The following is a 12512-nucleotide window of genomic DNA, read 5'->3' on the forward strand; positions in this document are numbered from 1 at the left end:
GAGGTAATACAGCCGAGGCAGGGCCTAGCCCTTCAGGTAGGCAAGGACTAGATCACTATAGCCATTAGGGCTCTGGGTGGAGGAATGGAATGACGAGCAGCTGGATAAATGAAAGCACACGCGTTACATTCATGCACACCTGTGCGAGCAAACCAGACAAGGAACCAAGGATGAACGGACGAGGGGCCTCCGGCCCTCTCGCCAGGCCCAACCCGGTGGATTTCTGACGCCGTTTGTGCTCTTTACCTGGCAGGATGCTGGAGGGCCCGGTGCCGGAGGAGTCGGAGCACAGGTCCCAAGGGCCGTGCGCTGGGTCTTGCCACGCGCAGCGCCTTCTGCAGACCCTCAATGCGTACCGACTGAGCGGCACCTTCACCGACGTGGTGCTGCGCGCCGGTGGCCGAGACTTCCCGTGCCACCGCGCGGCACTCAGCGCGGGCAGTGCCTACTTCCGCAGCCTGTTCGCCGCGGGGCAGCCGGAGCGCGCCCTGGCTGTAGTGCCTGTGGCGCCCGTGGCCTCGGAAGCGCCGGGCGCGGGGCCGGGCGTGGCGGCGGCGGCTCTGGCCGTGGTGCTTGACTACGTCTACGGGGCGGGCGTGCGGCTGCGCGCTGAGGACGAGGCGGCCGCCGTGCTGGCGCTCGCCGAGCGGCTGGGCGTGGCGGGCCTGCGCGAGGCCTGCGCCAGCTTCCTCGAGGGTCGCCTGCGCGCCGCCAACAGCCTGGCGCTGCGTCGCGTGGCCGCCGCCTTCTCGCTCGCCTCGCTGGCCGAGCGCTGCGGCCGCGTGCTGCGCCAGGCCTTCGTCGAGGTGGCGCGCCACGCCGACTTCCTGGAACTGGCGCCCGACGAGGTGGCGGCCCTGCTGGCCGACCCGGCGCTGGGCGTGGCACGCGAGGAGGCCGTGTTCGAGGCGGCCATGCGCTGGGTGCGCCACGACGCGCCGGCCCGCCGCGGGCAGCTGAGGCGCCTGCTGGAGCACGTGCGGCTGCCCCTGCTGGCGCCCGCCTACTTCCTGGAGAAGGTGGAGGCCGACGAGCTGCTGCAGGCCAACCGCGAGTGCCGCCCGCTGCTGCTCGAGGCCCGCGCCTGCTTCATCCTCGGCCCCGAAGCTGGTGCGCTGCGGGCCCGGCCGCGGAGGTACGGCCCCCATTCCCTTGCCTTCCACCCTTCCGCATCCCCGGTTCTTCACTCATCCCTGTGGCATCCTTTAATCCAATCACTTAATCGTGCCTCCGGAATGAGATGCGGTCATGCATTCGGCACACATTTCATGGACTTGGTACTGGGAATGCTGCCCTTGAGTTCAGGATCCAGTGAGGGAGGGGTGGGGATCCACACCCTACACATATCCTTTGCCTTGCCCATCCATCCATCCATAATTCTGAGTGCTTCCCTGCGTGCAGGTCTTGTACTGGGTGCCTGGGACTTGGGAATAATTGGAAATAGCATTTACCTCGGAGAGCTCAGTTTAGTAAAGGCTATAAATAGGCAGGTCCTGGAAAAAAATGAGAGGCTTAGGGCCAAACCAGGAGATTTTGCATGGAGTAGTCCAAGATTGTCTGTCACCCTCCCAAGGATAGAAGACAGGACGCCTCTGTCTTCCCACACTGTGTCTCCCAACACTAAGCTCAGGGCCTGGTACAAAGAAGATGCTCAATATTTGTCAAAGGAATTAGGTATGAAGCTGGTGGCTTGGCTTCGGAATTCTGGTATGGTCAAAAGCCTGAGGGGTTGGTTAGTGGAAGGGGAGAATGCTTTGCTGAAAGGGTGATGGAATTAGTAATTAGGGAATGGGTTTTGGAGATGATTACAGTAGGAGGGAGGCAGCAGAATTAGGCAGTCTTCATTAGGGATGAAGGGCAGAAAAGGGTGAAGAGAATGAGTTAGTGGCACCCAACCTGGGCTTGCATTCCAGCTCTCTCACTTACTGGCTCCATGACTTCTGGCAAGCCAAAGTCTGTGAGCCTCAGTTTCCTCCTCTGCCAAAGGAGTAGTAATCCCTGCCTAATAAACTATCATAAGGATTAAACAAGGTGACTTTTCTAGGCAAGGGCTCTGTAAAGATTCTTTCTCTGTAATTCAGAGGTCAGTAGATTGGGGTTAAGGATTAGTGTGACACTCTTCCCATCAAGAGCTGGAAAGGAGGTTGGAGGTGTCAGAGTCCAGCACGGGACTGGAGGACAAAAAGGCATAGAAGGGCAGCAAGTCAGTACAGTCTGGTCATCGGGAGGGTGAGGAGGGCCAAAAGTTGTGTGCGGGTTAACAGGCATTGGGCTTATCACCATGCCAGATTCATGGACCTAGCTGAAGTGATCGTGGTCATCGGCGGTTGCGACCGCAAGGGGCTCCTGAAGCTGCCCTTCACTGATGCCTACCATCCAGAGAGCCGGCGCTGGACCCCACTGCCCAGCCTCCCAGGATACATGCGCTCAGAGTTCGCCGCCTGTGCTCTGCGTAATGACATCTATGTTTCCGGTGAGGGCAGGTCCGCAGCGGGAGCCCCACAGGATTGGCTCTTTGCCTCTCTTGTGCAGGTCCCTTGTTTTAATCTTCAGTTGTGAAATGGGGGTGGGATATTCTTGATGACCTGTGGTTATTGGCTGAAGTGGCATGTAGTCCTGCAGAGCCCATCACTAGTGTGATTCCGACCTTTATTCACTATAGTCCACTTCAGTTTGTAGTACTATTAATCACTTCTATTTAGCAGACCACATGCAGGATATTATGCTGGGCAGCTTACATTACTCACTCAATTTCCCCTCCAGCCCCATTTCACAGGGAGGTTAAGAATTTTCCCATTATCTCAAAAATGGCAAAGCTAGGAAGAACACAGATTGTTTTGATACCAATGGATTGTGCCCTCCCTGAGATTCAGGCCCCAGAGACTTAAATAAAATAGTCCCTGCCTCCCCAGGGGTGCCCTGGAGAGGCACTGAAGGCAGAGACACTTCACTTTACCACCAGACTTTTCAGCTGGATCTTGAAAATCTGGAGGGAACAGCATAGGACAGGAATGTGCAGAAAGGAACCCCAGGTACTCCGGTCTCCAAAGTGCAGATTGAGTGCATCTGGGAGAAGAAGGGAGGTATTGTGGATGAGGCAGGAAAGGGAGTCGAGTCAGGTCAAGGAAGCTTTGATTCCAGGTCTAGGCAGACAGCACTGTGGTAGGGAGCTATGGGTGTCTAGGAAGGATAAGGAGAAGAATGAACCAGAAAGGCCTCAGGGACAATCCAGGCCACATTTTATTAGTGGATAACTTCTCTAAGGCTCCTGATGGCCTGTGAGCAACCACATGTTGCTGGGCCTCTGCTGGGAATACACAGAAGTAAGAGCTATAAAACAGAGTTGGGGCTTGAGTCATGGGCTCAGGCTAAGGGATGCAGTCAGGGTTGTCCCTGGGAAGGGTGCTCCTGACAGGTGAGTCCCTGGTCAGTAACCCCAGGAGGAATGGGGAAGGAGAGTCCACGGCCTGCATTCCAGGGCCTGGCCTCATAGGCCATACCAGTGCCCAGCTTCAGGGACTAGAAGTTCTGGATCTGGTCACTGATCTGGAGTGAAAGGCCATATGTGGTCTTCAGCGGTGCATTCTTGGTTTCTAAGCCGCATTTGGGTTTCCTATCTGTAAACTGGGTACAGTAACCCTAACACCTCATGGAGGGATAACAGACATGAAATTGTGAAGGTAAAGGCAGAAATGAGGCAGGGTTCCTAGGTCACTCTCTACCTTTACCCATTCCAGAGCAGGTGGCTCTGTTTTCCCTTTGCCCCCGTCACCTTCCTGATGCTTGTCTTGGGCACGCTTTGCACTCATATCTAGTTGAGTTCTAAGTGCCCCCCACTTTGCTTCCCTGAGCACAGAGCCTGGCATACCACCATAAAGCACCCAGTGAAGATCAGCTTCTTCTCCCTGAGTCTTTCAGGCCTCTCTCCTCAAAACTCCTGCCCCTTGTCCTAACTCACACCTTCCCACCATTCAATCAAAGCACACTGTCCAGGTGACAGGCCTAGAGCCTCACACCAGCACAGTGGGGGGAGTCTTTCCTGCTTAACACTTCCTTTGCATCTGGGGGCCCTTATTTCTGGGTCTTGAGGGGTGCTGGGGTTAGCAAGAGGGCCTGGGGTCAACAGCTGCTTCTCTTTCCCTAGGAGGCCACATCAACAGCCATGACGTGTGGATGTTTAGCTCCCCTCTGCACACTTGGATCAAGGTGGCCTCGCTGCTCAAGGGCAGGTGGAGGCATAAGATGGCAGTCATGCAGGGGCAGGTAGGCACACCCAGCAGCTGCTGCCCTGTGAACCAAGGTACAGATCAATGGACTTACTGGGGGAAGGCCCTCTAAGACACTGTCTTTGAAAGAAGGGATCTTAGGCACCAAAAAGCAAAGCTACTTGCCTGAAGTTAAAAATAATGCTAGTGCTAATACCAATCACCATAATAGTACAGTCTAGCGGTCAGGGGTCAAAGGTGTGGGCTCTGGGCCAAACAGACTAGTTTGAATTTTGACTCTGCCACTTAAAAAAAAAAAAATTGCTCATTATCTCTATAAGCTACATCCCAAACTCAGAAAATAGAAGTGCTTCTTAGGACCACTGAAGTGACCTGATAAACTCTCAAAAAATTACTAGCTATTATTATTAAGCATCAGCCTGGTGCCAGATATTTTACAGACAGATTTAATACCCACCCCAGAGACCGATATCATTATTCCCAGTTAACAGAGGAAACATGTTCAGGGAGGTTTGGTAAGTGGATGGAGGCCACCCAGGCACTGGCAGTGCCGAGATGCACATGATCTAGGTCTGGAGAAAGTTTCTCTGCACAGAGTGGAGCCCGTGGGGCTGGCACACACATGGCTCTGACTCCCGCTGGAAGTTGCCGCCACACCTCATCCTTGCCTGTCCTCACCCGCAGCTGTTCGCGGTGGGCGGCTTTGATGGCCTTCGGCGCCTGCGCAGCGTAGAACGCTATGACCCCTTCTCCAACACCTGGGCGGCGGCAACACCTCTCCCAGAGGCTGTGAGCTCAGCTGCAGTGGTGGCCTGCGCCGGCAGGATCTACGTGATCGGGGGAGCTGGGCAGGACGGTGTCAGCACCAACAAGGTGGGCACAGACAGGGCATTAGAGGTCTGCTGTGTGCCAGGCGCAGAACTGGCACCTTCATGTCCTCGTCCATTTTCTCACTCTCAACAACCCTGAGGAGTGACCTGCTGGTTGCAGGCAAGGAAGTGAGTTCAGAGAGATAGATGACCCCAAGGTCACACGGTGGGTCTGACGTGAATATTTTACCTGGTGCCATAGGGGTTTCAAATACATTTTAAAAATTAAGTGAGGGCAAGGATGGGATTACTTAAAATGTTTTTCCTCCATTTAAACAACCACCACCACGCAGTACTGAAAATTTAGAAAACAGAGAAACAGAAAAATATCACCCATGACCCCACCACCGAAGGATAACTACTATTAATATTTTGGTACATTGCCTTCCAAGCTTCTTCTGAATCTTTTGTGTTTTAGTTTTGTGTTTACCCTTAGTAAAATTTTGCATTCTTTTTATTCTCATCTAAATGTAAGCAACTTTCCACATGCTTACAAACTCTTCACAGCCATCATTTCAATAGTTCTCTGGGTGGGTGAACCATAGTCTATCAACCAAATTTTCAGTTGTTGAACATTTAAGCTGTGAATAAAAATTATTCCTCCTCTCCTGATGGCCTCACAAGTCTGTGGTCCTGGGACCTGAATCTTTCAAAAACTAGGATCCCTCACCCCTCCTTATTCTGACCCCATTCCCCCCCCCCCCCACACACACACACCTTCCTGGGGCTGGCTTGGGGAACTGCCCTTTAATACCCTTTTGTGCAGCACTGATGTATTATAGGCCATTCCAGGGGTCTCCAAGGAAACAATTGAGGAAACGGAGTAAGGGTGAACACAGAGGTGGGATAAGCCCTCAGAAATTGTGGAAGGTGTTGTCAACACTGGTGGGGCTGGGAAGCCTGTGGGTAGCTGTAGGAATGGGGACTACAAGACAGCCCAGCTGGAATCTTGTCATGAGCTCAGAGCACCAAGAGCAGGGAAGAGGGTTGACAACGTATGCAACAAGAAATGCATCTCTATTTGGGGGCCTGCTCTCTGAGACCTTCTCTAGCACTAATGAAGATGGTACTTCCATCTTCTGGGACACAGACCTTTCCCAGACCTTGAAAGATGAGGAGGCTTTGGACAAAGGGAGGAGTCCAGAGCTGGGGCTAGAATGTGGAACCAGACTCAGCACACTTGAGGGCAGGGACAGGGGGTCTCCTCTATTCTTGCAGATGCTAGCTCAGGCGTGGTGGACACAGGTAAATGTGTCGAATGAGTCCCCCCAGCCAGAGAGATGGGAGGATGTGGGTAGGAGGGCAGTTGGGGGGTGAAGCTTCACCACAGCCCTTCCTCCTGCCCCTCAGGTGCAGTGCTTTGACCCTGAGGAGGACCGGTGGAGCCTGCGATCACCGGCGCCCTTCTCACAGTGTTGTCTCGAGGCTGTCTCCCTTGAGGGCACCATCTATGTGGTTGGAGGCCTCATGAGCAAAATCTTCACTTATGACCCTGGCACAGATGTCTGGGGGGAGGCAGCTGTCCTCCCCAGCCCTGTGGTAAGTAGATGCTCCTGGGCACAGCCTTGGTACTGGTGGCAATCAGGAGAACAAGGTGCCATGTCTAAGGATGTGAATCTCAGAGTTTGGGAGTCTTATCTCTGACTTCATGCTAGGCAGTTATATATAATTCCTTAGCTTTGTCCTCGTTATGATAATCAGCCACATGTTCCACAGATGAGGAGACCAGCCTTAGAGAGGTTGAGGCCTCATCCAAGGCCACCAGTTAGGCCATATGAAGGCAGAGCATGGAATCTTAGTCCCAAGTGCTTTAGCCTTGAATGGGGGTCTTGGTCTAAATGACTCTGCAGTCTCTTCTGTTCTGAAGGCCACCAGCTGGTAGCCTATTGTGGGGAGATCAGGGTGAAGGGACTTGGTAAGTTCCCCTGCCCTAGTAATATTAGAGGAGGGAGGTCCAGGCCCTAGATGTTCTGGCCCCTGCATTCCTTGTCTCCCCCATCTCCTGTCCCCTTCCCTGAAACTCCAAAGATACTACATAGCGGTGTGGTTGGATTGCTGGTCCCTGCCAGTTCTGACCTTCAGTGCTTCTAAAAGCCTGAGATTTCTGGCCTGAGTCTGAGATCCTAGAGCGGTCGTGGTGGTTGTGATTGTTATCACTGTTACTGAAGTTCTTACTATCTTCCTGGAACTATGTAAAATGTTTTAATTGCTTAACCCCATTAACTGTTAAGGCAACCCTTAGTAAGGGTCAAGCCAGAGCTTGAACTCCGATTCATCCAGTCCCTGCCTTCCTGCCATCTAGACTGCCTGCTCATATTCTGTGGATCGGGGTTTTACTGTCTGGCCTGGCCAGCTAGGGACAGAGGGAGCTCCAGGCTGGACCCCATAGCTGATTATCTTTCTGTTTGTCCACCCAGGAGAGCTGTGGCGTGACTGCGTGTGATGGGAAGGTCCACATCCTTGGTGGGCGGGATGATCTTGGGGAGAGCACCGACAAGGTCTTCACCTTTGATCCCAGCAGTGGGCAGGTGGAGGCCCAGCCATCCCTACAGCGCTGTACCAGCTCCCATGGTTGCATCACCATCATTCAGAGCCTGAGCAGGTGACACAGACTTGAACAGCCTGAGCCAGGAAACAGAGAAAGGAAGGAGAACTTGGGTTCACCACTGCTCCCCTCATGGCTCCTCCATGTAAATAGCCCCTTAACTTATTGCCACCCTCCCTTCTCATAGAAATAAAACCTTCAAAGGTTGGGTCTGTGTTCCAGCTCAAGCCTGCTTTGCCTGGAGAAGTAATGCCCAACATCTACTCCCTGATTTGACTCTTTACAAAGCACCTTCATATATCCACCTTCATGATGGCAGTATGGACATATTAAAAAAATTATGAAACATTTCATGCATAAAAAGAATATATTTTTATACAGTTTAAGAATTATAATAAAGTAAATATCTGTGTTTCCACCATCTAGCTTAAGAAACAGATCTTTACAAATGCCTTTGTAGACACCTCCATTCCTAAACCCATTCCTTCCCACATCTATCCCAAAGGTAATCACTGTCTTTACATTTGAGATTACTGGCATTTTTGAAACTTTTAATAAGCTAGTTATTAATATTTGTATTTTACAGAGAAGGAACTGCCTTAAAAGATGAGAATCACCCAAGATCATATACTTAGTAAGTGGCAGAGTCCATGACTCAAGATTTCGTGAAGCTTCAGGAATCCATGAAGCAGTTCTGGTCAGGATGGTTCTCTCTTTCTAAACTACCTTCTCCAATTCAAACACTTAGCAATGACAGATAAATGCCAGACAACTAAAAAGACAGAGGCTTAATTGTTGGTGGGAATGCAAACTGGTGCAGCTATTCTGGAAAACATTGTGGAAGGTCTTCAAAAAATTAAAAATAGAATTACCCTAAGACCCAGCAGTAGCACTGCTAGGAATTTATCCAAAGGATACAGGAATGCTGATTCATAGGGGCACATGTACCCCAATGTTTAATAGCGCTATCAACAATAGCCAAATTACAGAAAAAGCCCAAATGTCCACCAACTGATGAATGGATAAAGAAGATGTATATATATACAGTGGAATACTACCATTTGCAACAATGTGGATGGAACTGGACGGTATTATGCTAAGTGAAATCAGTCAGAGAAAGACAGACACCATGATTTCACTCACATGTGGAATTTGAGAAACTTAACAGATGATTATTGGGGAAGGGAAGGAAAAATAAGATAAAAAAGAGAGGGAGGCAAACCATAAGAGACTCTTAAATACAGAGAACAAACAGGGTTGATGGGGGTGGGGGGTTGGGAAAATGGGTGATGGGCACTGAGGAGGGTACTTGTTGGGATGAGTACTGGGTGTTGTATGTAAGTGATGAATCATGGGAATCTACTCCTGAAGCCAAGATTACACTGTATGTTAGCTAACTTGACAATAAATAAACAAGTAAACAAATAAATGTAAAATAAAATAAAGACAGAGGCTTAGGCTTATAAGTAAGTAAACATGTCTGAGGATCAGAAACAGAATTATAAAACCATGAGTAAGGGAGAAGCTTCAGCTTTAGGGTTCAGACTCTGGGATAAAGCTCTAAAAAGGATAACAAATAAGGCTCACTGTTAGATGCTAGGGCCAAGGTGGGGTGCCCCAACTCACAAACGCAGCAGAAACAGAACAAAAACCATCATGGTACCCTCAGCAGCTCTGAGGCCAAGCTCACAGCAAACCGCAGGCTCAGGGTGGCAGGCACCAGGGCCCCAGCCTGAGAACCCAGCCAGCCCAGCTCCACACCTGGACTTCCGAGTTCTCCAATGTCAACAGAGGGCACAAGCTCCTCGTACCATCATAAGCACCTGGGTGGCCTGGGGCTCTATGGGCAGCAAAATAAAACTGCTGGAGGGGGAAGGATGAGCTCAGAGCACAGACAGGGGACAAAAGATGTCACATATTCTGTGAGGCAGAGACCCAGTGGTTCTGGTCCTATGCCTGTGTTTCTGAGGCCCAGAGGAGCTGGCCAGGCCCCATCTGGGGCTCCCTCTCTCGTGCACTTAGATTGCCTTTTGAAGAGCTATCATCTGCTCTTTGCATCCCTTCCGGCACAGGGCCAGCCCCATTCCCCTCCCCATCTTCCAAAGCCCCAGGGCCCTATCTGTGGGGTCTCTCCAGCTGGGACTGGCCCATCACAAAGCCCTGGGTTCCAACTAAGCTGCTACCCTCTGATTATCCCAGATTAGGAAGCCTGTGACCATCTGGACCCAGCTGATAATGGCAGAGGGGAGGGGAGGAGAGTGGAGACCCAGCCTCTCAGAGCCTGCTGGTCCCTACCCCACAGATAATACCCAGAACAAAGCAAAAAAGGTGCTGTACTGCTTGCCCACCCAGGCAAAAGTCTGAGTGGAAAAGGTAAGATCTTGACATGGGCACCTCACCTGGGCTGGGCAGTTCCTGTCCCAAGCAGACTGCCCCATTTCCCCAACAATGACCCTTCATGCCCCCAGTGCTCTCCTGTGCAAGCGCAATGCCCTTTCCTGCCCTCTCTGCCTGGGCAGATCTGATACCCTCCATTCCAGAGCTGATCACTCTCCTTATGCCCCTTCCTTATCGGCCCCTCTTTATCACCACCAGGCATATAGCCAGGCCTATATATGTGATATCTCTAGTCTCCCTTGACATACCCACAGAATGCTTCTTGAGGCAGGAAAAGTGTCAGCTTTACCTCTGTATCCCCCAATGCTTGGAACAAGACCTCCCACTCAGTACCCTATACAAAGTTTCCTGGATTTCTGTATCATAACACCTGTGAGGTAGTACTATTTCCTCCCTTACCAATCAGGAAAGAGAGACTCAGAGTTATGAAGTGATTTATCTACTAAGGTCACTGGTCTGGTGAGTGGTGACAGAGGCAGGATTCCACCCTGGGTCCAGCCATCTATAAAGTGTGCTCTCTCCATGCAGCCTTGCCCAGGCTCTGCTAAAAGTGTTGAGCGTAGCACAGGAGTTGTTTAGAAGTGGAAGATAGAATAGTCCCCCCTTATCTGTGGGGGGATACATCCCAAGTTCCCCAGCAGATGCCTAAAACCACAGTTGGTACCAAACTCTAGGTATGCTGTTTTTCCTATACATACATACCTATGATAAAGTTTAATTTACAAATTAGGCACAAGTAATAGATTTAAAATTAACTAATAAAGATTATAATACACTATAACAAAAGTTGTGTGAATGTAGGCTCTTTTTGTACTAACTTACCTGTCTTGTGATGATGTGTGATGATAAAATGCCTACAGGATGAGATGAAGTGAAGTGAATGACACAGACATTGTGATGCAGCATTAGGCTACTATCGACCTAAATCAGAAGGAGAATCTGCTTCCAGAATACAGCTGGTCTTGGTAACTGAAATCGCAGAAAGTGAAACCATGGATAAAGCAGGGGTGGGGGTGGGGGTGGGGGTGGGGGTGGGACTATTGTGCATCATTTCCACCATGGGAAACGCCAGCCTGATGCCATACTGTCCCTGCCCTTAGGGGCTCCCAGTTGGATGAGGGGAGACGTGGTTCATCTCCCTCATGAGTCAGGCTCACCAGAATACAAGCAAAAGATTTTACACTAGTGTCCTAATTTTCTAGGACTGCAGGTTAGACCAAGACCATATACAGAGGGCCTCCCTGGCTCCTAGCCCACTGCTTTTTGTGCCCCGCCCCCCACCCCAGGCTGCCTGCTGAATGGGACTGTTACTGCCCAGGAGGAAGCCAGACCAGGAGTCCTGAGTATGACTCCTTAGGTAAATGGGTTTGCCATCCTCTCCCCAGCTGAGAACAGACTTAACTTTCTGTATACCATCAGAAGCCACTGGACCCAGATTTAGTTTTTGAGTTTCGTTTTTTAAAAGTTCTAACTATTTGTAAGACTTAGTATTTTATGACTGTTATTCTTTCTTAGTGGGCTTCCAAAGAACAATGAGAAATTTACTTACTTTTTAAAAATAATAAAACTCATTCTATCTTGCACTGACCATACAGATTCATTAGATTCATCTATAAATCTAAAATACATTGAGATCATGATGAATTTATTTTTCCTGTATCTTGAAAAATTTTGCTGTTTAATCATCCTAAAAATTATTTCACATTACTCATCAGTTATTCCCAAACAAGACTACAATGATCAAATGGAAGAATGATGGTATTGCCTAGAAGGAAGACACAGTAGTGAATAAATCATTACTATTACATCATCTTTCAGTTTCCATACTAAATTTCCTATAGTGCATATCATCTTTCAAGAAGGTATAAAAGAAGTCGAGACGTCAGCTGAGAACTCAGGATCTTTCATTCTCTGCCCATAATGACAGAATGCCCAAGAGAAGGAAACTGACAAGAGGACATTTCACACTTAATACAGACAAACCAGAAAGTAAATGCAGGGACACGGCAGCACTCTCATTTCTGGGGATGCAAACTGGTCAGTCACATAAGCAAAACCCCGCATAGATGAATTTTCTCAAACCCAAGAATTAGTGAGTGAACAACCTATTTCTAAAAACAGAAAAGACATATGGCATTTTAAGTCAATCAACAAGGATTTCATCACACAGTATTTGACAAAGACCTGTACCATCCTATTTTGTACAATACTCATCTTTTATGATGCCTGTGCCCCAACATTTACTTGATATAGTTTGTTACAGTTCGTTAAGTGGAGACATGCTGAGGCAGTTGTGTACTAAGGTGACTATAGGGAAACAGATGCTGTAGATGTTTTAAAAATTCATTAGATTGGTCCTTCAAATTGATCTTTATAAACCTAAAATCAAAAATGTTTTAAAACTATGGAGCAAAGAAAATGTCTTTTCAACATTATGAGCCATCAAAAAATTGTAAAGTATTCCATGTAGACAAT

At 49.6% G+C, this 12512-nt stretch overlaps 1 protein-coding gene across 1 annotated transcript; it reads left to right on the plus strand.

Annotated features, from left to right (window-relative positions):
• Nucleotides 1-253: 253 nt before the first annotated feature.
• Nucleotides 254-8225, plus strand: KLHL35 (kelch like family member 35). Its single transcript, XM_042959426.1, has 6 exons — nucleotides 254-1135; nucleotides 2289-2473; nucleotides 4145-4263; nucleotides 4911-5099; nucleotides 6446-6634; nucleotides 7513-8225. The coding sequence occupies exons 1-6, from the start codon at nucleotides 255-257 to the stop codon at nucleotides 7699-7701; spliced, it is 1752 nt and encodes a 583-aa protein (XP_042815360.1). The 5' UTR covers nucleotide 254; the 3' UTR covers nucleotides 7702-8225.
• Nucleotides 8226-12512: the final 4287 nt, after the last annotated feature.

The sequence above is a fragment of the Panthera tigris genome, chromosome D1 (assembly GCF_018350195.1).
Source record: "Panthera tigris isolate Pti1 chromosome D1, P.tigris_Pti1_mat1.1, whole genome shotgun sequence".
Classification (NCBI taxonomy): Eukaryota; Metazoa; Chordata; class Mammalia; order Carnivora; family Felidae; genus Panthera; species Panthera tigris.

Coding starts and splice junctions, on each gene's coding strand:
- KLHL35 (XM_042959426.1), top strand. CDS start 255: ATGCTGGAGGGCCCGGTGCCGGAGGAGTCGGAGCACAGGTCCCAAGGG. Junction 2,474..4,144: donor TAATGACATCTATGTTTCCG/GTGAGGGCAGGT, acceptor CTCTTTCCCTAG/GAGGCCACATCAACAGCCAT. Junction 6,635..7,512: donor CTGTCCTCCCCAGCCCTGTG/GTAAGTAGATGC, acceptor TTGTCCACCCAG/GAGAGCTGTGGCGTGACTGC.